The sequence below is a fragment of the Apodemus sylvaticus genome, chromosome 3 (assembly GCF_947179515.1).
Source record: "Apodemus sylvaticus chromosome 3, mApoSyl1.1, whole genome shotgun sequence".
Taxonomy (NCBI): Eukaryota; Metazoa; Chordata; class Mammalia; order Rodentia; family Muridae; genus Apodemus; species Apodemus sylvaticus.
This window is the reverse complement of record NC_067474.1, coordinates 55,726,086-55,753,401: the sequence shown is the minus strand read 5'-3', so window position 1 is coordinate 55,753,401 and position 27,316 is coordinate 55,726,086. Positions and strand designations below refer to the sequence as shown.

The window sequence follows — 27,316 nt, the reverse complement described above, 5'->3', positions numbered from 1 at the left end:
TAAGATATTCTAAAGGGTTTTCCCTGTGGCACTTTAATCTCAAAGCTTCCCACATAGAGACAACTTCCAAGACCAAGGGCCACTGACTTTCCTTCCTCTGCCCCATGCTCTCCTTACTCTGTGTCTGCTGCTTCTATTTTAGTTTTCTTCTTCCTTCCTTTCTTCCTTCCTTCCAGATTAAAAAAATTGCCAGGCAATGGTGGCCCCATACCTTTAATCCCAGCTCTTGGGAGGCAGAGGCATAAGCAGATCTCTGTAAATTCAAGGCCAACTCGGTCTACAGAGTGAGTTCCAGGACAGCCAGAGTTACACAGAGAACCCTGTCTCAAAAAAAAAAAATTTTTTTTATGTGTATGGGCATTTTTCCTATATGGTTGTCTGTGTACCTTTGGAACTGGTATTACAGATGGTTGTGAGCCTCCATGTAGGTGCTGGGACTCCTACGTCTTCTGGAAAAGCAGGCAGTGCCTTTTTTTTTTTAAAGATTTATTTATGAGTACACTGTAGCTGTCATCAGACACACCAGAAGAGGGCATCGGATCCCATTACAGATGGTTGTGAGCCACCATGTGGTTGCTGGGAACTGAACTCAGGACCTCTGGAAGAGCAGTCAGTGCTCTTAACCACTGAACAATCTCTCCAACCATTTTTGTGTCTTGTAGCTCAGGCTGGTCTTGCACTGTCAGCAATGCTCCTGCCTCAGCCTCTAATGCGCTGAGCCTTAACATGAGTATGACACTGTGTCACCCATCACAAATTTTCCCATGCAATAAAAATGAACAGCAAAATCAGGTCATTTTCAGTTTCTTCCAACTTTGATGTATGAGGTTTTAGAATTTTCAGATTCTGGCCTCCCGTTCTAAGCGCACAGGGCTGACTGGCCAGCCTTGTTAGGAGGCAGCCTGCCTGTGGTTTGGCACCACTGCCCAGCAGGCATTTATTAAATCAGTGGGATGTGGTCCCTGCTGGCCTGGAAGAGAGCATTAAGCTCCAAAAGCTTCCTGCAGCAGGCCTCCTTTGGAGAGCGCTGCTCACAGGGGCAAGGCACAAACCATTTAGGTCCTTGGCTGTGCTCCAAGATCTGTTCACTAGTACTGCCCTGTCTGCGGAGAATCAGTGACTGGAAACATCTGGAGGCCTGCTTAAGACCGGGTGACTGTTCTCCTTCCTTTGGGGTGGCTGTTCTTGACTCTGGTAATCCATGTCGACCTCTGCCAAGGCCCCTTCCCCTTCAATCTTCTGCACTTCATTGGGCAACAGCCCTCTAATAAGATCCACATGAACCTGGCTGCTAGCAGCTTCTGGAAGGGCTCTAAGATCTAACGCCTGCCTCAGCATTCCTTGAGCCCTGTAGCAAAACAACAGAAGGCTGAGACCAAACTCTTGCACCTCGGGGTCTTACAGTGGTGTTGCAGAGAAAGCTAACAGGCAGGGCTTAGGAAGAAATGGTGATGCTAAGTCTGCTGAACACGGGGAAGGTAGTTCTGGGTGAGGAGCATAGGTGTGGTGATGCGACCTAGGCGGGGCCTGTGAATATGGGCAAGCCTCATTTTCTACGTCAATCATGCTGACCAGGCTCATGTCCCTGGGAGACAGCCCGGGGTAAAAGGTGAGGACGCAGTGCTAAGGTTTAGATCTGAAACATTCCCTGTGCACCTACAAAATACGTGGGTGCTGGAGAGATAGCTGAATAAAACGCTCAATTTCTGCACTCCAGTTCTATGGCTTGGAAATTCCATCTCTATGGGTCTGTATGAGGGGGAGGAATCTGATGCATGGAGTATTTGGACATACAGTTTCCTATGGTTTACACAAATTGCCAAATGGTCTAAGGATTCCCTTTGGTTAAACCTAAACCTCTGACTCACTTCAGTTTTCTATTCCCTAACCAATGGCATGAGTTCAAGAAAGAAATACAGGTTAAAAGGACATGTAAGTTGCTTGAAGTTTATTTATAAATGACAAGGATATGCTTCAGGGCTGGCATTAAAAACCTGTACCCCTCTTTTGATTTTTAACTTAGCTAAAATCCTTGCTTGCTCTTATTTTCAAAGTAATTATTTTCTTCTTTTTCTTTTCTTTTTTTTTTTTTTTTTTTTTTTCCCAGAGCTGAGGACCCAACCCAGGGCCTTGCACTTGCTAGGCAGGGGCTCTACCACTGAGCTAATCCCCAACCCCAAGTAATTATTTTCTATGTCAGGGATTAGATCCAGGGGTTCCTTGCTGTCCCCTGAGGGTGCTGAGTTAATCCTAATTTCACTAACCTATCTGCTCTTGGTTGTCACAAGCCAAAGACCAGCGCATCCTTCCCTGGCTGGAAGGGTGGTTCATCTGGAAAAACCCTTAAGGATGCAATGGAAGGCTTGCTCTGGTCAGCTCAGGCCGGGGTGGAGCAGAGAAACCGGTGTCCCTCTTGGAGTGTCGCCTTCATCTCCGTGAACTGAGCCAGCTGGCAGGCCTCATCCAGCCCTAGCCAGCGGTAGGCTTGATGCTCCTGGGAGAGGCGGATCTCTACATCGTAGTCTTTCACTTCTGCCAGCCAGTAAATGACTGTTTTAGGCTTCTGCCTGGCCACGTAATTGAGCTCCCTCCTGAACCCTTCAATGATGGTCAGCTGGCTGGCATCTATGCCCGTCTCCTCCCGAGTCTCTCGCAGGGCTGTTTCTAAGTCATTCTCTCCTGGGTCCACATGGCCTGGTTAGAAGACAATAAAGAAATCTTCAGCACTAACAGGAGCTGGATTTTTCCCGGACAGATGATATAAAGATAGGGTCTTCAGTGACTTTCCTAGGAGTTCCTGGGCTAAAGGAAGCCTAGAGATGGTCAATATCCTAACATGCCTGGGAAGAGCTATAAAGCAGACAGTGTCTTGTTCTCAGGGTCTGAGAAATAAATCCCTTCTTCCTATTCTAGCTTTGTGGAGTGAAACAAATGTGCCCAGAAGGTCAGATTTAGCCACCTCTCCGGTTTTTGTTGTGCTAACTCTGGGGTTGTGACTCAGGAGGCAACCACTCCCCGCTGAGCCACATCCTCATCCCAGGGTGACTGCTGCCTTCAGGTGCCGAGATGGCTTTCCTCACCACTGCTTTCTCATTCTTTTAGCTTCCCCCCTGTATTTTTCCGCAGGGACTGCTTTTCCCTTGGAGATGTTAAGGTAATCTTTCCAAGGGGGGAGTCTCTCTTGGCAGCGTGGGGGCTAGCTGAGCCCCAGTGAGGGCTCACCCCTCCACAGTGAGCAGCCACAGGCCCTGCACCACTGCACCAGCAGCTGTTTCCAAGTAGCCATCAAGGCCTTTCAAATTGTTTTCATCTTTCTAACTGAGCAAGGCCAGATTTCAGATTCACAGAGAAAGTCCTGATGGGAACTTAAGACTAAGGACAAGCCAAGAGCCAGTTCTAAGAAAATTTGTTGGCAAGACCCAAATCCAAGTAGACAGCTGCCAAGAAACTGTTGCAGCAGAACTTGAAGCTCTGCAGACTGTAGTGGCCCCCAGCTTTACCCCTAGGCCTTTCCCACAAATTCTTAGAGTCCCAGAAGGGCCCAGAAGCAACGAGAGGGTTCTGGTAACCCGCATCTACTCCTGGCTCTGGCAGGTTGTTGAAGGGGCCCTCCTAGTTCAGGAGCAGGAACTGAGAGCTGTTCCCTTCTCAGTCTGGAGGTGGAGCTCTACACTAGGTGTTTCCCAGGGTCTGCACTGGAGCCTGGAGGCTGCAGAATGGAAACCAGCAACCTAGCACATAAGGAATCCATCTAGCTCTCACTTCTGGGGGAAGCTTTCTGTACAACGCTTCCTATAGTGTGCACAAAGACACACTGATCTGAGGGAAAGTGTGGACACTGGTGGTCACAGGGGACACTGACTCAGAATGCCCCTCCCAGCTGTCTGCGAGTCTGAGCCCACCCTTCCCAGGAACATCTATTCAGTTTGCTGCCTATGAATGCTAGCAGGGTAAAGAAGAACTGATTAGGAGAGGTCCTCTGACATCTCGTGTGACTCCGGTGATCAGGAGATAAGTGTGAATATTCCTATTTACAGCATTTGGGACGCCTCTCTTTCACCTTGTTCTTCCCTGTGCAACTCGAATGTGCGAAGAATTCTTCTCTGGTTTCTTTTCTCCCAACCTCAGACCTGTCTGTGCCCCCCCCCCCCCCCCCCCCGCTGTTTTTGTCTTATCTGGGGCTATTTACCCAGAGGCAATCTGTTCTTGCTCACTGGGACCATCCTAACGGCCCCATCAAGGGTGGCTTCATCACTCCACCCACCTCCGTCTGAAGCAGAGTTGGATAAGGATACTTTTAATATAAGCATGAGATTTTTTTTCTTTTTCTGTTTTTTTAAGTCGGAGTTTCTTTGTATAGCCCTGGCTGTCCTGGAACTCACTCTGCAGACCAGGCTAGCCTTGAACTCAGAGATGGACACACCTGCTTCTGCCTCTCAAGTGTTGTGACTAAAGGCATGTGCCGCTGCTGCCACTGCCACTACCACCTGGCAGCATGAAGAATAACAGAAAAAGAGGCATTCAGAAAAAGTAAGACACACCCAGAAGCTTGGGAATGGGCTTCAAAAAAGACATGAAAATACATACTTGGGTTGGTGAGGTGACTCAGCAGTTAAGAGCATTCACTGCTCTTCAGAAGGTCCTGAGTTCAAATCCCAGCAACCATATGATGGCCCAAAACCATCGATAATGAGATCTGATGCCCTCTTCTGGTTCTGAAGACAGCTACAGCGAGTGGGGCTAGAGTGAGCAGGGGCTGGAGCAAGGGGAGATGGGGGGCTGGAGCAAAAGCTGGCGAGTTGGCTCAGAGGTTAAGAGCACTGACTCCTCTTCTGGAGGTCCTAAGTTCAAATGGTGGCCAGCAACCACATGGGGGCTCACAACCATCTGTAATGAGATCAGAAGCTCTCTTCTGGAGTGTCTGAAGACAGCTGCAGTGTACTTACATATAATAAATAAATAAACCCTTAAAAAAATACACACTCAGTGGATATAGGCTCCTCAAAGGACAGTCACTTGGGTCACTGCTGCCGATGTAGTCTGCCTTCTCTTTTAGGAACATCCAAACTGCTCTTCTGTCCCATCATGCTGGTGGATGAAAGCTTACAAACACATCCTGGCCATGTCTAAGGCTCCGGGCCACTGGTCTTTACTGCTCTGCCTCCTGAAGACCTGACCAGCTCTGTCCCTGGTTCTAAGTGAGGAACCCAGGGCAAAGGTGTCTGCTGAGGTGACAACCCCAAGGGCTCTCAAATCTTCGCAATCTTTGGGTTGAAAGGACCCTGTCACTGCCACTCTTCCATCCCTGTCAGAGTGTGCAGATGACCCAGCTCCTCTGTGCTTCCCATACCTCCAGGAGTCACACTCCCTGGACATGAGGTCCACAGAGGAAAACCCTAGTGAAGGGAGCGCTAGACAAAGAAGCAAAGGAACGTGGTCATATGGAATCATAAAAAGGAGCAGGAAGAACATTTGCACTTTTAAAGTCAACCTCTACTTTATAGATGAAGCCCCAACCCAGTCATTATGAAAGGTCAACATTCCCAATCCCCAGCCCAGGGGTTCGTGGGGCTGGGGCACAGGTGAGTGATATAAAAACACCAAATGCTATGTCTGCCTTGGGTCAGTCGCAGAATCCTATTTCTAGCTCTGAGCTGGCCTGGGGGCCTTACACAGAGAGAGGATTAAGTGCTCCTGCCTCTGCCACCTCTTCTTGCTGCACAGCCACTGAAAAACAAGCCTTGTAGGGGCCTGGCAGGGTGGATCACTGAGCTAAGCTTAGCATCCCCCCCACCAAAAAAACCAACCATCTGTCCCGTACCTTTGGGAGGAGTCCAGTGATGAATGCCGTCTGATGCCTGCAGCAGCAGGAATTCAATTGTACTGTTGTCCACCTTGGGAATAAGGTGTCTTCGGAAGATGATCAAGCCACATGCCCTCAGGGCCATGATCTGTCTATGAAGTTAAGAAAAGATGTGAGAGTCTAGGAAACTATACACAACAGAAAACTTCACTCATGAGGGCCCGGTCGCTGAAGAATAGCAAGGACAGGCTAACCATGATCTCACAACCCACAAAAAGACAGCATGCCAAGGAGTGGAAGTTAGCCATTGTTTGCCAACTTGACACAGTCTTGAGAAGAGGATGCCTCAGTTGAGAAACATGCCTCAGTAAGATTGGCCTCACAAGCCTGTGGGACATTGTCCTGATTAAGGGCTATGTGGGAAGGCCCAGTGCAGCACACTGGAGGGGATGTCCTCCCTACAAAAGTGGAACTGGGTTGTATATGAAGCAGGCTGAATAGCCAGGGGGAGCAGTTCCTGCCTTTAATCCCAGAGCTCAGGAGGAGGAGAGACAGAAGCAGGTGGACTTCTCCTTAAAGCCAGTTCCCGGACAGCCATGGCCACACAGAGAAACACAAACAAACAAAGCAAGCAGGCTGAGCAAGCCAGGTGAGAAAGCCAGTAAGCAGCATTCCTCTGTGGTCTCTGCTTTACTTCCTGCCTCTCTAGGTTTCTGCCTTGAGGTCCCTGCATGATGAATGTATACTATAAGCTGGAATAACTCTTTACTCCTCAAGTTGCTTTTGGTTATGGTGTTTTGTTACAGCAACAGAAATGTAACGGAGGGGAATCCAGGAACCAGACACAAACCTTTGTGTGCAACTACAGGACCCTGGGAATTACCCTAGTCAAGAGGCCTCTGCCCTAAGATCCCTGTAAAACTCAGGGCTTGTGTATATCAGTTATGAGACTACAAACACGCAGAAATGAATTCACTGAGACAGAAAAGATGCTAGGAATTGGAGAGTGCAATGTAAGCAGTATAATCAAACTCACAAGTCCATTTCTCTCAGCCTATATCCTGAGTCCTTAAAGCAGAGACTCTAACGTGTTTTCTCATGACTCGTGGGGTCACTTCAGTAGTCTGGAATACCACGTCATTCTTGTTCATTTTCAGACGCATATCCATGTCTAGTAAGTCACATATGCATACAGTCCAAATGAAAAGCAGCAGAGGCAAATTATCACAATCATTCTCAGCATGAATCTGGGTCTAGATCTGGGTTCAGCTCTGACACTAACTGTGGGAGGAAGCAGTTCTACCTGAAGAGGGAGCTATGAGAACTACCAATAGTGTAGAATAGTTTATTCAGGGCCTGGGGAGGAGAGTTAAGAGGGTAGTAGAGACAGAGAGAGGCAGAGAGAGGAGAGGAAGAGAGGAGGAGAGGCCGCCATGAGCATGTGGAGAGAGTGGGGGAGGGGAATGGAGAGAGAGGGAAAGGGACAGAGTGGGAGCAAGAAGGGAAGAGCAAGAGGGCAAGAGACGAGAGGAACACGAGGGAGGAGGGGCAGGCAGCCCCTTTTATAGTGAGCCAGGCCTACCTGGCTCTTGCCAGGTAACTATGGGGAGGAGCATACCCAGCTGTTGCCAGGTAAAATTTTCTTCTTTTTTCTCTTTATTTCTTGAGATGGGGGCAGGGTGTGTGTGTGTGTGTGTGTGTGTGTGTGTGTGTGTATGATTAATGTAGGCCTGGCTGGTTGATCTCAAATTCACAGTGATCAACCCTCTGACTCTAGAGTTCTTAAAGTGTGTGCTAACTGATTTAATTGTCTAGTGTGTTAGCACAGTGCCTGGCACATATTAAAGCGCAGTGGACTTCTCTCTGTGTGGAGTAACACCTGGAAGGGGCAGCTGAAACAGCTCACGGGGTACAGTGCTGGCTCCACAGGCCTTACAACCCCCCCCTCCCCGTAAAGAATCAACCTAGAGAAATTGCTTTCTGGTGTCTAAACATTGCCACAGAGCACGCCCTCATCCGTATGTACACACACAAACAAACAAACAAACAAACAAACAGTAAGGTACAGGTCACAAAAGAAAAACATGTCATAGCCAAAGATCTGACCTCCTTTGAGGGATTACAGGAGGCTCCTTGGTCAGAGAAAAGGGTAGAAAGGTAACTCACAGAGGAAAGAAGAACGTGGCTCAGGCGGGGGTTAGCATCTGGGCAAAGGTCCTAAAGTGGGATGGCAGGACAGAAGGAAGCTGCCTGTCCAGGCCATGCTCCCTTGTTGGTGTTCAATCAAGCTGGGCTGCCAGGCACGATGGCACGCACCTGTGATCCCAGCACTAGGGAGGCTGAAGCAGGAGGATCACTGCAAATCTGAGGCCTGCCTGGGCTACAGGGCAAAAACCTTGTCTCAAACAGAAGAACAAACCAACAAAAAGGGGCATTTTGAGCTGTCAGAGGCACAGAAGTCAGGCCCAAACACCTCTTCCAGAGTATTCTCAGGAAGGCTATCAAATGCTATTTTGGGCAACAACAGCTTCTCACAGATAAACCAAACACCTCCCCCACCCCACCCCACCCCTCTTGCTTCTCCTTTTTTTCTTTTCTTTTCTTTCCTTTTCTTTTTTCTTTCTTTCTTTCTTTCTTTTTTTTTTTTTTTTTTTTTTAGTGGCTGGGATCAAAATGAAGGCCTCATGCATATTAGACAAGTGTTTTATTACCAAGTTACAAACTTAGACAGAATTATTATTAGAATTATTAGAATTATTTTATTCTAAACTGGTGGGTAGGAAGCCTTAAGGATTAGAAGTGAACTCAGGGTTTTAAGAAACAGTCTGTGTATGCGGGTGTTTTAGTACACCACTTGAATCTCTGCACCCTGGAACTCTGTGAGCTGGTATACACAGTGAGTTCGAGGCCAGCCAGTGAGACCCTGCACATGTGAAACGAGACATAGTGATTCACATCTGTAATCTCAATACTTGAGAGGTGAGGGCAAGAGGCTCATCCTTGGCTAGATAGCTTGGGCTAACTGATGCCATTTAAAAAGATGCACACACAAGATATTCACAAAAATCTTGTAATATTAAAAAGACAGACTGAGGGGTGAACAGAATGCTCAGCGGGTAAGAGGACACACTGCTCTTTCAGAGGACCCAAGTTTATTCCCTGAATCAACACCAGACAGCTCACAAGCACCTGTAAATCTATATTTTTAGGCAAATTCATTGTCTCAGGACGCTGTGGGCACTACACTCACACATACAACTGAAAATGATAAAAAACAAATCTATTTTTTTGGAGAGAGGGTCTCTATAAGTGTACTTTTTTAAACCAGAAAAAAAAATCCATTGGTGTGTCAATGGTGAATTACATTTCAGTACATACATCTATCTCTATGGCACACACACACTTATACACACCCTTAAAAACGGGATAGAACCAAATGTTCTGGCTGTAAGAAAATATTTTTGGATATATTAATTGAGGAAAGCATGGTACAAAATATGTATAATGAGATCTTTTTTGAGTTAAAAAATTCAGATGTAAAGTAGTCGTTCATAGGCTTTCCAAAACACCATGTTCTATTTTCCTGACTCCTTATTTATGCTGAGAACAGTCCCCATCCTGGAAACACCTTGTCACTGCACTCAGCAAGGATTTCACTCATGGTTTAGAATTCATATAGAAACAGGTAACCGATCCTATGTCCTTCCTACCAGGATGATTAAAAAATAATAGACAGGAGCTGGGGAGATGGTTCAGTGGTAAGAGCACTGGCTCTTCTTCCAAAGGACCTGGGCTCAATTTCCAGCACACACATGGCAGCTCATAACTGACAGTAACTCCAGGTCCAGGGGTTATTACACCCTCATATCAATGCACATACAATAAAACTAGATAACTTAGTCTTTTAAAAAAGAAAGTAATATATGTAGAACACCTTCCTCTTGCCCCTTGAAGAGCCCCATATGATGAATGTTGAAGCCCTAGGTAGACTTAGAAATCCAAGTCTAGAGAGGCTATTGCCCTTCCTAAGAAAGGAAGCACCAGTCTTCCTCACCACCACCACCACAAATAGAGCACAAGAGAAGAAGGATGTTTTCATGAAGGGCAAGAATGATGGGCCCAGGGTGGCCATGCAAACCCCCAGAAGAGATGAAAGGCTGGTATTTCCCTTTGGAGAGGAATGGGAAGAAAATTTCAGTCTAGGAGAAAAGGTGCATTCCAGCAGTGAGTAAAGAGGCCACACTGAAGACAGTGGGCCCACGATCTGTCAGAACAGGGAGGAGCAGACACCCCCTCTTCGTATGCTGGACTCAGAACACAATGCTCCTAGAAAGGAAGGACTCCCTATTGCCCTTTCTTTCTTTCTTTTTTCTTTCTTTCTTTCTTTCTTTCTTTCTTTCTTTCTTTCTTTCTTTCTTTCTTTCTTTCTCTTTCTTTCTTTCTTTCTTCTTCCTTCCTTCCTTCCTTCCTTCCTTCCTTCCTTCTTTGTGTGTGTGTGTGTGTGTGTGTGGTTTTTTCTATCTGTGTAGCCCTGGATGTCCTGGAACTCACTCTGTAGACCAGGCTGGCCTCGAACTCAGAAATCCACCTGCCTCTGCTTCTTAAGCGCTGGGATTACAGGTGTGTGCCACCATACCAGGCTCCCATTGCCCTTTCAATTACTCGGCTTAAAAAAGCAATGAACTGGAAGCCTGTCTCAACTTCATACAAATAACTCTTCCCACTCACCCCTTTAAAAATGATTGTTATTATTGCGGGGGGTATGGGTACAACATGGCGCATGTTGGAATTCTCTCCTCTTTCTATATATTCAGTGATTGAACACATTGTCAAATGTATACAGCAAGCACTTTACCTATTTGTTTAAAGACTTATTTTTATTTAATGTCTATGAGTACACTGTAGCTGTAGGTTGTGGGCCCTCATGTGGTTGCTAGGAATTGAATTTAGAATCTCTGCTCAATCCTGTTAACCTTGCTCGCTCAGCCCCTGCTTGCTCCAGCCCAAAGATTTATTTATTATTATAAACAAGTACACTGTAGCTGTCTTCAGACACACCAGAAGAGGGCCTCAGATCTCATGACAGATGTTGTGAGCCACCATGTGGTTGCTGGGATTTGAACTCAGGACCTTTGGAAGAGCAGTCTGTGCTCTTAACCACTGAGCTGTCTCTCCAGCCCCAATACTTTACCTATTAAGCCATGTTTCTGACTCCTATCTTTAATTTTTGACGTAGCTCAGGTATCACTTTTTCTAGGGAGTCTTCTAGCTTATAATAACTCTGTAAATCTCTACTATAAGACTCAATCAGAGAAATGTAAGGATTTACTATAAGGAATTATAAGGAATATATATGTGCTGCTGGGAATCAACATGGGAATCTGTGCATTCTAGACAAGTACTCTAGCTAAAGATACATTCCTGACTCTTGACAGAGACTCATGACTCATGACAGGGTATTAATATATAGATCATGCTCAGTCTTGAGCTCATTATGCAGTTCAAGCTAGCCTCAACTTTGAGATCCTTCTATCTCAGCACAAACTATTCCAGCTCAGGATTCTATTTTGGGTATTTTGGAAGCAAGTCAGTCACCTCCACGTACACTGTTGGACCTAAAGACTAATAAGATTAGCAGTCTGGGGGCAGGATTGGAGGTGAAGCAGAGAAGAGAAGGACAAACACTAAAAGAGCAAATTGAGACCTGTAAGGATGACTGGAACTCACAATGACAAACTAGAACCCTAGACTTCCATCTGACCTAGAATACAGAAGGGCTGAAGGGGAGCTCTACGAGCTGAGATTTCTGCAGGCCTGGATGCTGTCCTTTATTAGCAAGGTGAGCCAACAGACTGCTAGTAAAGTATCTGTCCTGCAACCATGCCAACTCTGTGCTTCACAACATGCTGGCGCTGTTGAGTTGGCTCTGTAGTTAAGAACACTTGCTCTTGGAAAGGACCCAGGTTTGATTCCCAACATCCACATGGAGGCTCCTCACTTCCTTGGGCACCAGGTATGCATGTGGTACACAGACATATGTGTCAGCAAAACACTCAAACACTGAAAATAATAACTATTTTTAAAAGGGGAATTCTGGGAAATGTAGTTTCAGTATAATTAAAGTAACCCAGTACAAAGCCACGTTAGGTGTGCATCCCTTGTAAGGTAAGTCTCTGTTGGTACCTCTGGCAGGAAACCAGACTCATAGTCTGTTTCCTTGGAACCCAGCTCAGCAGCTCTTAACAGATGTTCATTGACTCAACAGAACCCTTTCCCCACCTCCCACTCAAACAAATGTTTAAGTATGTTCTGGGGCCCTGGGAAACAGCCCAGTGTTTTCTTGAAGAGTGCCATTTGCATAAAAGTCAATGGAGCTATTGTTGGTTTTCTGTTTTTTTGGAGAAGAGGGAGCTGAACGGATCCAGGGGCTTGAAAGTGTTCAGCTCTCATACATTCTCCAAGTGGATTGAAACCTCAGGGGGTTAAAGAACACAGCATCCAATATGCAAATATGCCTGCAGCCAGGATTGCGGAGGTGAGAACTCCAGGCTGACAGCAGGCAATTCACACTTCAGAAAAGTGGCAGAGTGCCTGAGGTGGTTAGAAAAAAAACCTGAACCAAAAAACCCTCAATGTCATCAGAAGGTTCCAGAAGCTAAGGGAAAATGCTCTTGGCTTTCCTCACAGACAGAATTTCCTCACAGCCTAGGAGATTCAGGACCAACATTGGGGTGGGGGGGTTGGGGGATGGAGAAAAAGAATTCACAGATAAATGCTATGCTGCCACAGTTCACCGTATTCATCAAAAATGCTAAGCAGTTACCCCCTCCCAGCATATTTTTATTTGCTTGCTTATTTATTTCTGTGGGGTCAGAGACTGAACTCAAACTTTGCACATCTGGGGTACATGCTCTCCAACTGAGCTATTCCTTCAGCCTTTACCTAACAGATTCTTTAAATCCTCCTTACTCTTCTGATGGTCTAAATCCCTTAAAGCACAATGTCTCAGGCCACCATGCTGTCAAATAATAAAACTGTGCCACCTATACTGTGCAAAGAAGCTAAAGTTTCTAATGCTATAAGGCGACCCTTTAAGGCTAGGCACGGTAGAACATGCCTATAATCCTATCATTCAGAAGACTGAAGCAGAACCTCGGGTTAAAGATCTGTCTCAAACAAACAAACAAGCTCAAAGAATGATCTTTAAGATGTGTGTTAGTTTATGAGGAAACTGGGATTTTTTTTTTTTTCTTCAAGACAGGGTTTTTCTGTGTAGCCCTGGCTGTCCTGTCCTGGAACTCACTCAGTAGACCAGGCTGGCCTCGAACTCAGAAATCCGCCTGGCTCTGTCTCCCAAGTGCTAGGATTAAAGGTGCGCACCACCACTGCCTGGTGAAACTGGGATTTTTTTATTTTTTAGGATTTGGTTTTCTCGAGACAGGGTTTTTCTATATAGCCCTGGCTGTCCTGGAACTTACTCTGTAGAGCAGGCTAGCCTCGAACTCAGAAATCCTCCTGCCTCTGCCTCCCAGAGTGCTGGGATTACAGGCGTGCGCCACCACCGCTGGGCTGATATGTTGGATTTTAGCATGCTGCCTTAAGAAGCGAAGCTGGGATTTTTAAGCAGAGTCTTACAGTACAGCCCAGAACAAGATATATAGACCAGGCTGGTCTTAAACTCAGAGATCCACCTCCCTCTGCCTTCCAAATGAACACAAAAGCACACACTAATATGTCTTTCTCAAAGCTGAAATCTTAAGAAACCAGGCTAAGCCAGGCTCTGTGATATGCACCTTGCACCTGTAATCTCAGTACTTGGAGGGCAGAGAGGCAGGAAGATTGGGATATCAAGGCTAGACTTCACTACAAATAGATTTGAAGTTTTTCGGAGCCACATGAGTCCTGTCTCAAAAAAACAAAAATATTACAATACTTGCCCAGGGGCATGATGGATGGTAATGTGAATTTGAATCCAAAGAAATCTAACTCCAAAGCTTGCAATTTTTTTTTTCACCTTCAATAGCTCTGCTTATCATGAGGCAGGGTTAAGGTTACACATGGCTCTGAGAGCACACACGCTTAGTAAAATCACCACCAGTTTGAACGCTCCTTAGTCTTTAGTCTGTACTCATCTGGAGTCTGTTTAGGGTGTCTGGGTAAAAGCTTTTCCACTGAACAGGTTTTGGGCGGCTGTCTTGTATCCAAAGCCAGCTCACATGGGGAAAGTTTAGCCTGAGGCTCCTAAAAGTGCCTATTTGACAAGGGTGTCCACGACTCTACTGCCGTTTCCTGAGTACTGAACTCAGGAACTGAAACCACATGTTTCCCCTAAACCTGGTGTCTAGAAATTTCACACAGGCCAGAGAGGAGGAAGAGCAACTCTGCTCGCTCATAAGCAGCCCCATGTGCCGACTGCTTCCTCACCCCACAGCACAATGGCCCTCTCGGCAACTCTCTAGCTTCCTTGTTTTTGGAGGAACAATGAGGGATCCGTCCATGATAATGTTTTCTTGTAACAATACCAAAAGGAAGAAAAGAAGAAAGAAAGAACCTAAGCATATGAAAAAACTAGAAGCACCTTTCTCCGGGCACCTGCCATGCCATTCGTCCCTTTCTTCTCTGGGAGATGGAGCTGTGGAATCATTTTGCAAGCTTTGCTATCTGGCAGAGGGAGAAGTCAGATTTTTACCTTTAATGACAGTGGTTTCTAGGATCAGACCAAAGTCAGACAAGGTTGGGACAAAAATATTGCTCAGGGAAAATTTGTTCCGTGGCCCTTCAGTGCCACCTGCTGTTCAGCTATGGAAAGTGAACAAGTGAGTCTAATTCCGGAGCCCACCAGATTTCCTCTGCTCACCCATTGTCTGTTGAGTATGTCCTGCATGGCAGGACTGAAGGGTAAATGTGCAATTGAACACTAAAAGCATCTCCCTTCCTAGAGGTTCACAGCCCAGTGAAAGCAAAGGGCGGCCAAGGGGACGTTACAAGTGTTTCATCCACCATAAGGGTGCATATGAGACAGGCAGCACAGGAGGATCTTTAGGGCAGAGAGGTACCACCTAAGGATGTGCACGCCGTGCATGCACTTGAGTGTTTCTCACCTGGTGCTAGGGCCACTTAGATCCTCATACTTGCTCAGCATATAATTTATGTCTAGACTGAGCCATGGCTGGAGCACCATTATAAAGAGTTTGAAGTATGGCTGGATTCATATAAAGGTGAGGCAAGGAGGCCCTCTAGACTAAGGAAGGAGTTTAAAGCTCTCACACAAAACAGCACTCCATTGGTAAGCAGCTTAGTTTATTGCTTTTTATTTTACTTTACTGTTGTTGTTGTTGTTGTTGTTGTTGGTTTTTTAGATTTGGTTTTTTCGAGACAGGGTTTCTCTGTATAGCCCTGGCTGTCCTGGAACTCACTCTGTAGAGAGGCTGGCCTCGAACTCAGAAATCTGCCTGCCTCTGTCTCACAAGTGCTAGGACTAAAGGTGTGTGCCACCACCGCCCAGCATTTTACTTTATTTTAGACAGGGTCTCACTATGTAGCCCTTGCTGACCCAGAACTATGCAAATCAGACTAACTTCAAACTCAGTGATTCATCTGCCTCTGGAGTGCTGGAATTAAAGACATGCCAGCCTGCCTGGCTTCATTCCTATCCTGTAGACAATGAGGACCACTGGTCTTAAGTGGAGGGTGTGTTGGTCAGATTGACATTTTACAAATGCATTTTGGCAGTACGCAGAGTGGAGAACAAAGAAGGACTGCAGGCGAAGAGACCTGTGGCGAGCTTGGTTCTGCCTTTTCTTTAACATGTGCATGCATTGGTGTGGGGGAGGCAGGCCGCCTGGAACGGGAGTTACAGATAGTTGCGAGCTGCTGGCAGAGGGGTCGGGTTTGGGTAGCTGGATGGAAGAGGAAGAAGCCACCCATTTCTTTTTGAACTGAGTTGAATTTGAAGTGCTATAGATTACCCACAGGTAAATGAAAAAGTTTAAAGTTTAGTGATCTCTCATTCTTCATTTCCTAAATTGATCATTTTCTATTAGAAAAAGAGTTACTTTTATCATAGATATCCCAACAACCCATGTGTTAACTAGTTTTATGTCAACTTGACACAAGCTAGGCTCACTGGAGAGGAGGGAGCCTCAGTTTAGAAAATGCTTCTATGAGACTGGGCTGTAGGCAAACCTATAGGACACTTTCTTAATTAGTGATTGATGTGGAAGTACCCAGCCCACTGTAGGTGGGGCCATCCCTGCACTGGGGGGCCTGGGTTCTATAAGAAAGCAGGCTGAGCAGGCCACACGGAGCAAGCCAGTAGCAGCGCTCCTTCATAGTCCTGCATCTGCTCCTGCATCCACATCCCTCCCTGACTTCTTTTGACGATGAACAGTGATTAGGATGAGTAAGCCAAATAAACCCTTTCAGTATGTAGAAACCCTAAGACTTGCCACTTCCCTTGATTTGGGTATATTTAACCACCCCTTTCCAATCTGGTATTCCAAATATTTTTCACCCTCTTTTAGTTCAAAACAGTACAACATAGGAAAGTATAGCTGACACTGCTGTGAAAGAAACTTAGCTACTAAGTTCAGGTTGTTACCTGAAGAAAGACACATCATTATCTGTAAAGTATCTCTAACATGTATTTCTCATTGTTGAGAGTTTAAAATAAAGCATGTGTATACAGAGATAGTGAATATATATATATCTCAGTCACTCTCATAATAGGCCATCAGAATGCTTCTCTGGACTTCACTTTTTAGACCTATCCTAAAACTCAAGAGATCTTCCTGCCTCTGCTGGGAATAAAGGCATGCACCAGCACACCTAGCAAATCAAGACATTTTTTATCATTTTTATACTTTCCGTGAAACAGCTGATAAAGTGTTCATACTAGGTATTAGTCATTTTTAGAGATCAACAAGACTAATTCCTTTAATATAGATATTGTCAGTTTTCTCCTCTTTTGAATACTGTATTTATTAGTAAGAATTACCTTTACTCTTTTAACTGATTAGTGACTTCTTTTTGTTATGTTTTATTTGTGTCTGCCAGTTGTGTGTGGTATCTGGGTGCCAGAAGAGGGCCATGGACCCCCTGGAGCAGGAGTTAGAGGCAATTGTGAGCCACTTGACATGGGTGCTGGGAAATGAACTCCAAGTTCTCTGGAAGGAGGTACGGGCTCTCTCCAGCCTCTCAAATGGTTAATTTTTGAGCTAAAAACCGAGCACTCCACTTTAGTACACGTGAAGCTGCACACGTGGCGGCTACTGCACGTTCCTACTGCTAGATTCAGTTATCTTTTTACCTGAGAACCTGTCAAGCATTTTTTTTTCACTAGTGTCTGCAACCCGTTGAGGCATTTCTATTATTTTTCAGAAAAGGAAAAAACAACAACAAAAAAACTATGGCTCAGAAATATTTTGGGGTAATCAAACGCAGGCATGTCCAATGATCTCCAATATCATTAAGCTTAATCGCCACTGGACATTAAACATTTTTTGCGTTGGCAACTTGACTGTTCTCGATTTAAGCTGTTTGGCCTTTTTCCCCCTAAGATGGAGTCTTGTGACTTTCTCTCTTTGGGGGCTGAAGAGTTTCACCTGTCACTCTCCAAGGACTGGGGTTCGGTTCCCAGGAATCTGTACCAGGTGGCTCACAACCGCGGTGAACCCCAGATCTGGTGCCTCAACCTTCGGGATTCTGAGAGCACGTGCATGCACGTGGCGCGCATAAAGACACACAGACACACACACAGACACGCACACGTAAAAAAATTTTTACGAAACCTAAGCTCTCTTGGAATGCAGGCGGGGTTTAATCGATAACTACAAGCAATATTGAGGCCTAGGGAGAAGATAGGGTTGGCCGCTGGACCTCTCGGCCTCTGGGACTCTTCCGACCCACGCCGTCCCCACTGAACCTTGTCCTCTCGGGGCAGAGGGATAAACCGAGGCCCTGCGACTGGAAGGGGCCCGGCCTACACTCGCCTCACCGCCAGCTCTGTTCCCTCAGCAACAGGTCGGGAGCACACGACATCCCCACGCCCCCAGCCCCACCGCACTCACCGCACCACAGACTCAGGAGGCGGTCCTCGAACGGACCTAGCGCGGCAGCCAATCAGAAGAGCCCGGCTGCACTTCAGGCGAGCCACAGAATTGGGCATCAGGCGCTTCCACCCGCCCCTGAGGCGTGGTTTTCTGACTGGGAACGTCGCGAGATCTTCCTCAAGCGGAACCATTGGTGGAGAGTGGACCGCCCCCTGTCTCTTCTGAGCTCTGATTGGTCTTTTATAAGCGAAGGCGACCAGCTCTGTGAATGATCATTGGTCGGTGCTGCGGGATTGCAGGCGGGCGGGCGTCCGCGCGCGCGTTCGAACTGGCGCTTGGTGGCGTTGCCATGGGGATGTGGCCCGGCTGACACCTAAGTTGGGAGGACCGGACGCTCTGCTATCCCTGCCTCAGGGCTTTCTCCTGACGGCACCATTTCTTCGGTCCTCGGAGAAAACTGACCGAGGAGCGGCCCGAAAGGCCCCGAGGTGAGAAACAGTGGCTGTGGCTTGAGCCCAAGACCCGCGCCTGCGCCTGCGCGGGAGAGGGCGCGAGCCGAGACCGGTATTTGCGAGGAAACTAGAACCTGGCTTCTCCGGCTCTTCGAGGGTTCGCGCACTCTCTCAGGTTTCATCTCCCTGTCTACGGTTTCTTCTCGAACACCACCTTTCTGAGTCCCCAAAGGACTTTCTTCAAAGGCCTCTTGCCTTTGAAACGCGCTCTTCGAGCGCTTCGATTGGACTTTGGGTTGTTTTGTGAACTTCCGGAAACCTCATTCTCCTTTTTCTCCTCTAATTTTGACCTCTGGGATAAGACAAGCCTTTCCACGATGTCTTATGCATAGTAGATTTTTTGTTTGTTTGTTTGTTTGTTTGTTTTGGATTTGGGTTTTCCGGGACAGGGTTTCTCTGTGTAGCCCTGGCTGTCCTGGAACTCACTCTGGAGACCAGGCTGGCCTCGAACTCAGAAATCCGCCTGCCTCTGCCTCTCAAGTGCTGGGATTACAGGCGTGCGCCACCATCGCCCGGCTAGTAGTTTGTTTTGTTGTTGTTGTTTTTGTTTTTGTTTTTTTTTTAAGGGAAATATTTGTTCAGTTGGCTTTAGCTCACTGCAAACAGATTTGATTATCTTTCATGCCTTGTCCCATTCAAAGTCGATTGGGGGGCAGGTGGAAGAGAGGACACCCTAATCTTACAAAAGAGACAGGAAATTCGGCGATGGCGGTCCCACATTGGGAGCAGGAGACCTGCTCAGTGTGCCTGGCAGCGTCCCCTGGGACAGTAACAGTGGAGAAAGCAAGCTGACCACGAGCACACATACATACGCCTTTGTTCACTGCTTTTCTTTTTGTAATTTATTGTTTGTGTGGTTTTTGTTGGTTGGTTGGTTTGTTTTGAGACAAAGTTAAATGTGACTATCCTGGAACTATATGTTTAGAGAGGTAAAATTGTGACTCGGTTGCTACAGCTCTCCCCACACTGTAGCCTGGCCTACAAATACCTCAGATCAATTTTAGGGGTCAAATACTATCAGACCCCTAAAAGTATTTACTTAAACAGACCAACTGTCGTTATATGCCAGAGGATTTTCTGTTGTTGTTTAGTGACCACTGACTATTGTCACATTTTATTTGTGCTTTGGAAAATGAAATCAGTTATTTGACTTTGAGGTTTTTTTCACTTAACATTGTGTGTGTGTGTGTGTGTGTGTGTGTGTGTGTGAGACAGCACTCAGTGAAGGTCAGAGGACAACTTTGAGGAATTGGTTCTCATTTTCCATGTTGTTTAGGCAGCTTGTTTCTGCTGCTGCATTGCATACTCCAGGATATTTCTGCCACCCTTCTCCACCTCCCCCCCCCCATTTCTCCCCAGGAGTGCTGTACCACATGTGACCTTTTATGTGGGTTCTAGGTGTTGAGCTTGGATCATTAGGGCTAATTATAGGTTATGTGCATTTACCTACCAAGCCATTTCCTTGGCCTTTATTTAAAGTGATTTTTTTTAATTAATTTTATTTTTGTACTGACTGGATTTGTGTGTCAACTTGACACAGGCTGGACTTACCACAGAGAAAGGAGCTTCAGTTGAGGAAATGCCTCCAGGAGATCCAACTGTGGGGCTTTTTCCTGGTTGGTGATCAAGCAGGGAGAGCCCCTTGTGGGTGGTGCCATCCCTGGGCTGGAATCTTGGGTTCTATAAGAGAGCAGGCTGAGCAAGCCAGGGGAAGCAAGCCAGTAAGAAACATCCCTCCATGGTCTCTGCATCAGCTCCTGCTTCCTGACCTGCTTGAGTTCCAGTCCTGACTTCCTTTGGTGATGAACAGCTGTGTGGAAATGTAAGCTCAATAAACCCTTTCCTCCCCAACTTGCTTCTTGGTCATGATGTTTGTGCAGGAATAGAAACCTGACTAAGACAGTGTGTATGAGTGGTTTGCCTGTGTGTTTGTGTACTTTGCCTGTGTGCCGTATGAAGGAAACAAAAAGAGGGTGTTGGAGTCTCTACAACTGTAGTTATAAACAGTTGTGAGACACCATGTGGGTGCTGGGAATAGAACCTTGGTCCTTTGAAAGAACAGCTAGTGCTCTTAAGTGCTAAGCCATCTCTCCAGCTCCATTCATTTTTTTTTTAAATTTGTTTGGGCCGGGCAGTGGTGGCGCACGCCTGTAATCCCAGCACTCTGGGAGGCAGAGGCAGGCAGATTTCTGAGTTCGAGGCTAGCCTGGTCTACAGAGTGAGTTCCAGGACAGCCAGGGCTATACAGAGAAACCCTGTCTTGATAAAACCAAAAAAATCCAAAAAAAACCAACCAACTTCCCCCCCCCCCAAAAAAAATCTGTTTGGGACTAGCATTTTACATTGTAGTTTAGACTGTCCTGGAACATGCAATAATCCTCCTGTTTCAGCTTCTTTTTTTTAAATATTTATTTTTTTATTTTTTTATTTTTTTGAGACCGGATTTCTCTGTGTAGCCCTGGCTGTCCTGGAACTCACTCTGTAGACCAGGATGGACTGAACTCAGAAATCTGCTCGCCTCTGCCTCCCAGAGTGCTAGGATTAAAGGTGTGCGCCACCGCTGCCCCTGTTTCAGCTTCTTGAGTGCTGGAATTATAAAATAAGCCAACACACTCACTTTGAAAAACTTTTAAGACCTTTTATTGTTTTATTTGTTGTTGTGTGTCTGTGTATGAACAGAGGATGGCTTTTGGGGGTAGGTTCTCCGGATTTACTCAGATCATCAGGCTTGGCAGAAAGTGCCAAGTCCTCTTGCCTGCCTTTAAAACATTTGTTTTCTTTGCATTTATATTCTACAGAGAGAGTTTTGTGACCACTCTCTTCAGAACATATTAACAGCTCAACCTCTGTCCATTCATCAGGTATCCAGAATCCTGTTGCATTTCCAAAGCTATTTCATTGTTGCCTATATAGTATAGTATATACTGTAGCCTAGACAATCATAGTATTACAGTATTACTGCTGATTATTCTTTCTTATATGAAATTCATAGTTCAGAGTTAACTTTAATGAAAAGATTCAAAATGTTGCTAGGCAGTGGTGGTTCTTGCCTTTAATCCCAGAGCTGGAGAAGCAGAGGCAAGCAGATCTCAGAGTTCTAGGACAGCCAGGGATATACAGAGAAACCTTGCCTCAAACAACAATAATAAAAATGCCAAGTATAGCAGCTGTTGTGGTTTGGATATTGTCATGTTTAGTGCTAATTGTCAACTTTACAAAACAATCACCTGGGAGAAAATGATGTCTGTTGAAGATTGACTTGTATTGAGGTGGAAGACCTGCTCACTGTGGATGACACCATTTCCTAGGCAAGCGAATTCTGGACAGTGTAAGAGTGGAGAAAGCAAGCTGATCACTAATGTCTTAGTTAGGGTTTTACTGCTGTGAGCAGATACCATGGCTAAGGGCATTCTTATAAAGACAACATCTAATTGGGGCTGGCTTACAGGTTCAGAGATTCAGTCCAGTATCATCGAGGCAGAAGGAATATGGCAGCATCCAGGCAGGCATGGCACAGGAAGAGCTGAGAGGTTGCTGTTTTATTATTTGTATAATGAAGGGTTGAACTTTTCTCATATATCTTCCTCATCTAGTGTCTATGATCTGTTAACCTAGTTTCTCCATGTAGACTTTGTTCAAACTTTGTATACTATAGGTCCTTAGCAAGTTTTGTTAAACGAGACTCGGAATGTGGTAGTGCGCACCTTTAATCCCAGCACTCCGGAGACAGAGGCAAATGGATCTCTGGGTGTTCAAGGCCAATTTGGTCTATATGGTGAGTTCCAGGCCATCAGGGCTACATAAGACCCTCTTAAAAGACACAAACACACACTCACACACACACACAAACAAACATACTATGTAGACTGGCCTTGACAGATCTGTGCACCTGTACCTCCTCTGCTGGGACTAAAGGTGTGCACACTCCTGACTGAGGTTATTTTTAAATCATTGCTTTCTCAATATCATTCCTTTGTGGGTAATGCCTGATTCCACAGAGGCAGCTGTTTCTAAAGTGGTTTGACCTTGACTGAAATCATATCATGGAGATTTATTTGTTTGTTTATTTTTGGCTTTTCAAGACAGATTTTCTCTGTATAGCCCTGGCTGTCCTAGAACTCACATTGTAGACCAGGTTTGCCTCAGACCCAGAGATTCATTTGCCTCTGCCTCTTGAGTGTGTGTGCCACCACTGCCCAACCAGCTTGGAAATTTATATAAGGACTGATTGTAGCCATTATTTTTCTAGGTAAACACATGAGATATGGTTTGGTGACATGGTTTTGTGGCTGCAAACTAGCAAAAAAATCTTTAAGTGACAACTTCCTGAGGTTGAACTAGATTAAATTTTTAAAGACAAACCACTGCATTTAAACCCAATATTAGTTATTACCTGTCCCAATGCTAAACCTCACTATTTAGAGAGTAGTAAACCCGTGTTGACTTAAGATGACTGGGTTCAGCAATTTTGTTACTGAAATTTTGTTACTGTTACATCTGTTTTTAGGTGATTGAAGTGAACTAATTTAGTTTTCAATTACAAATAGAAATAATCTCAAAGGTTGTTTTTTGTTTGTTTGTTTTCATTTGTTTGTTTGTTTTTTAATATGGCAGTAAGAGTGTCCAGAATCCACCCCTGACCATAGGAATACCATTGAGTACCATCTGTTTTAGTTCTTCTGCAGCTGTTTTTTCAAGCAGTTGTCTCTTGTCCTTTTGTCTTTTGTAAAGCTCAGTTACTATAGATAGGATAATCCCTGGAGTTTGAAATAACTGATTCTCTTGTAGAGAGAAGCATATACTGTATTATTTCCCTTTTATTTTGTTTCTTGGGATTTGGGCATTCTTGTGTGTTCTTAGGGATCTAGTACCTAACCTGAGGTTCAGAAACACTTTCATAAAAACTGGTTGAGAATGTTGGGGCTTGTATTGTATCTGTTTTTTGTTGTCTTTAACTTATCTCTGAATATTTGTGTGTGTGACACATCTGAGTACAGAGACCCACTCACATATGTGGAGATCAGGGGACAATTTGAGGGAGTTGTTCTAGGGAGGGGCGGTTCTGGGGAATAAAACTCCAGTTGTCAGGCTTGGGGGTAGCACCTTTAGCTCAGTGATAGTCCCTTAAAGTTATTGTTTAGAGCTATTTTCACTGTGGCCACCTAGGACATGCACATTTTGCCCTTCTAATCTGTATAACATTTTTGAGATTTTCATTTTGTGTATGCATTCTCCTTTGTTTGTGTGAGTGGTGGTTTTGTTTTATATTTTGAGACAGGTATTCACATATCACAAGCTGGTCTAGAAGGCTGGCCTTCACCCTGTTACATAGTGGAGGATGGCCTTAAATTGCTTCTGCCTCCATGTCCTGAGTACTGCGTTTACAGTAGTATGGTTCCGTGTCAGCATGTCAGTTTACCTGTCATCCTTTTTTTTTTTTTTTTAACCTGTCATCTTAGGGTTTTACTGCTGTGAACAGACACCATGACCAAGGCAAATCTTAATAAAAGACAACATATATTTGGGGCTGGCTTACAGTTCAGAGGTCCAGAGGTTCAGGCCATTATCATCAAGGTGGGAGCATGGCAGCATGCAGGTAGACATGGTGAAGGCAGAGCTCAGAGTTCTACATCTTCATCTGAGGGCTGCTGGTAGAAGACTGTCTTCCATGCAGCTAGGATGAGGGTCTTAAAGCCCAGACCTACAGTGACACACCTACTCCAACAAGGCCATCCTACTGTAACAGGGCCACACCTTCTAATAGTGCTACTCTCTAGGCCAAGTGATAAAACCTTCACACCTATGCTTTCCTTTTTCAAAATTTAGTTAAAATATAATCACATCAGCTTTGTTCTATACTTGTTTCTTCCTACTGGTCCCATATCCACTCTCACCACTCTCTCCTTTTTTTTTTTTTTTAAAGATTTATTTATTGTATGTAAGTAGACTGTAGCTGTCTTCAGACACTCCTGAAGAGGGCATCAGATCTCATTACGGATGGTTGTGAGCCACCATATGGTTGCTGGGATTTGAACCCAGGACCTTCAGAAGAGCAGTCAGTGCTCTTAACCACTGAGCCATCTCTCCAGCCTCTTATAGAACTTCTAATTTCTGTAAATATTAACTTCAATGATTTATCATAATTAGGAATCTCTCCAGCCCCCCAATCTCTCTCCTTTAACTATTGTTACAAATAATGTTAATCCTGAGATTCACAAGAGAAAAACCGTTTCCATAATTTTGAGCCAAATTTGAAGCAGGCTTTAATCAAATACTGACCAGGATAGACTCTGGCTAGGTCTACTCTCTAGAATCCCAGCCAGTGGCAACAAAATACATTTTAAAGGGTTTTTTAAAGGACAAAATCCATATAGCCAGTATTTCCCATGTGGCTTTGTTATTTTCCAAGAACTACAACTCTAAGCATTGCAGGAAGTTTCCTAGTCTTTGGGCAGGTGGGGCTTATAGGCTGACTTTGGCTCTTACAGTACGTACAATCAGCATATAAATTCAACCCACTGAGTCTGTTCACTGTTGCCTGAGTGTTTATGTTTCTTTGTTTTGTTTTGTTTTGTTTTTTGGATTTGGTTTTTTGGAGGCAGGGTTTCTCTGTATAGCCCTGGCTGTCCTGGAACTCACTCTGTAGACCAGGCTGGTCTCAAACTCAGAAATCTGCCTGCCTCTGCCTCCTAGGTGCTAGGATTACAGGTGTGCACCACCTATGTTTATGTTTCTAAGGCTAAGAATGCTTATGTTTCACTTGGTATTGGGATAACCAATTGAGGGCTCATCCCTGGTGATGACTAACTATTCCTCCCTCAGCAGTTGTTAATTCTTCGTAGTAGCTCTTCATCTAGGGATGAAGCGAGATTTCCCCTATCCTCATTGGGCTGTGCACTGCTTTTGGAGTTGTTTAGGTCTTATTTAGGCAGCCATATTAAGATTTCATGGGCAAAGCTTCCCTGTCATGGCTAGAAGGCACAATCTCACAGCAGACTTTCTGGTCTTCTGGCTCTTAAAATTTTCCCTCTCCATCTTTTGCGATGTTCCCTGAGCTTCAGGTATAGGAGTTGTGTTGTAGATGTATCATTTGGGGCTGGGAGTCCTAGAGTCAGCTCTATTTTTGACAAATTGTGACTTTCTGTAATGGTTACCTACTGCTGCAAAAAAAGAAGTTTCTTTGATAGCGAATGAGATCTTATCTATGGGTATAAAGATACATAGTTTAGAATGCAGTTAGTGAGTGAAAATGAGGATACGATCCTAAGCATGGTCAAGGTGAAGGTTTTCAGTGAAGATAAGAGGATGAGAACAGCCAGGGCTTCTGGAAGAGGCCAGGGTGAGCCTGGCCAGCAGAATAGAGCTAGCTATAAGAAGAGAGAGAGGCGGGAGATCGAGAGAGGAACCAAGAGAACCAAGAGCCAAGCCAAGAGAGAGCACATAGCCAAAATGGCATGTAGGAAATAGAAATTGGGGAAGAGATGTAAAACCCATCCCCGATTGGAGAGCTTTAGGATGTGAGAAATGCTGAGAGGAGGGAGAACTCCATAACAGGTACTGGGCCGACTTTGATTTGTTAATAGGCACCTCAGCCATTTGCCCTGGGTTTCTTTAACTCCTAACAGTTACACTGCTTTAAAAAATGATGGTACTAAGTCCTTTAAGATTGATGGCCTCAACTGGGCAGTGGTGGCACAGCCTTTAATATCAACACTCAGGAGGCAGAGGCAGGTGAATTTCTGTGAGTTTGAGGCTAGCCTGGCCCACAGAGCTAGTTCCAGAACAACCAGGGCTATACAAAGAAACCCTGTCTCAAAGCCGAGTGTGGTGGCTAAAACCTACAGTATTTCACTGCATAAAACATTCTCAGAACATATGAAATAAAATTCTTTGAAAAAATATATTAGCCAGGCGGTGGTGGAGCACGCCTTTAATCCCAGCACTTGGGAGGCAGAGGCAGGCAGATTTCTGAGTTCGAGGCCAGCCTGGTCTACAGAGTGAGTTCCAGGACAGCCAGGGCAATACAGAGAAACCCTGTCTCGAAAAAAAAAAAAGAAAAAGAAAAATCCATGGTCTTATTAGCTACATGTAGTATCAGGCCTAGTACCATACTTCTAATATGAATTCTTTTAAAAAGTTTTAAATTTATTTACTTTATGTACACTAGTGTTTTGCCTGTTTCAGTGTACCTCATGCATGTCTGGTACTTGAGGAATCCCAAAAAGAGCTTCAGATTCCCTGAGACTGGCGTTATAGACAGTTGTGAGCAGATATGTGAGTGCTGGGAATAGAACCTGGGTCCCCTGGAAGAGCAGCTAGGGCTCTTAACTGCTAAGAACCCCTCTCCTATGTAGTTTTGACTATTCTAACCACAGTTCAGATTTCTATAAAAAATGTTAATGTTATCACAGATTTTCTCCCTATGGTTAATATTTATTCTAATACTTACAGAGCTGAATGTTTTAAGAGAGCTCTTTTTAGATGCATTTAAAATTTAATGGTTGGAGTGTGTGTGTGTGTGTGTGTGTGTGTGTGTGTGTGATAAAAATGTTCTAAAATTGAATTGTGATTGATGGTTATATACTTCTGAATATAGTAAGAATAATTAAATTATATACTCTATATGGGAGTTTTACAGTGTGAGAATTCCATGTCAGTAAAGTTGTTATGATTTAATGATATCCTAAAGGCCTTTGTTAATTGTTTTTGCTTATTTCCTCTTGAATAACTGAAGTATTTGGGATGTTGCATGAATTAAAGAAACTAAAAAAAAATGTGAATGTTTCAGAGCTGGGCTATTTTCACCCATTTTTCTGACTGGCAAAAAAAATATTATATATGGGCTGGTGAGATGGCTCAGCGGGTAAGAGCACTGACTGCTCTCCCAAAGGTTCTGAGTTCAAATCCCAGCAACCACATGGTGGCTCACAACCATCTGTAATGAGATCTGA

The 27,316-nt window shown here is 45.0% G+C and overlaps 2 protein-coding genes across 3 annotated transcripts in view; one reads left to right on the top strand and one right to left on the bottom strand.

Annotated features, from left to right (window-relative positions):
- Nucleotides 1-1,933: 1,933 nt before the first annotated feature.
- On the bottom strand, nt 1,934-17,970 carry Nudt2 (nudix hydrolase 2). Its single transcript, XM_052176275.1, has 3 exons — nt 17,872-17,970; nt 5,822-5,955; nt 1,934-2,694 (listed from the first exon to the last, which is right to left on the bottom strand). The coding sequence occupies exons 1-3, from the start codon at nt 17,967-17,969 to the stop codon at nt 2,378-2,380; spliced, it is 549 nt and encodes a 182-aa protein (XP_052032235.1). The 5' UTR covers nt 17,970; the 3' UTR covers nt 1,934-2,377.
- Nucleotides 17,971-18,147: 177 nt separating this feature from the next.
- Kif24 (kinesin family member 24) overlaps nt 18,148-27,316 on the top strand; it is a 70,512-nt gene continuing 61,343 nt past the window's right edge. For both annotated transcript variants that reach the window (XM_052176269.1, XM_052176268.1), the window contains exon 1: nt 18,148-18,341. The gene's annotated coding sequence lies outside the window, so the exon portion shown is untranslated. The remainder of the gene's footprint in view (nt 18,342-27,316) is intronic.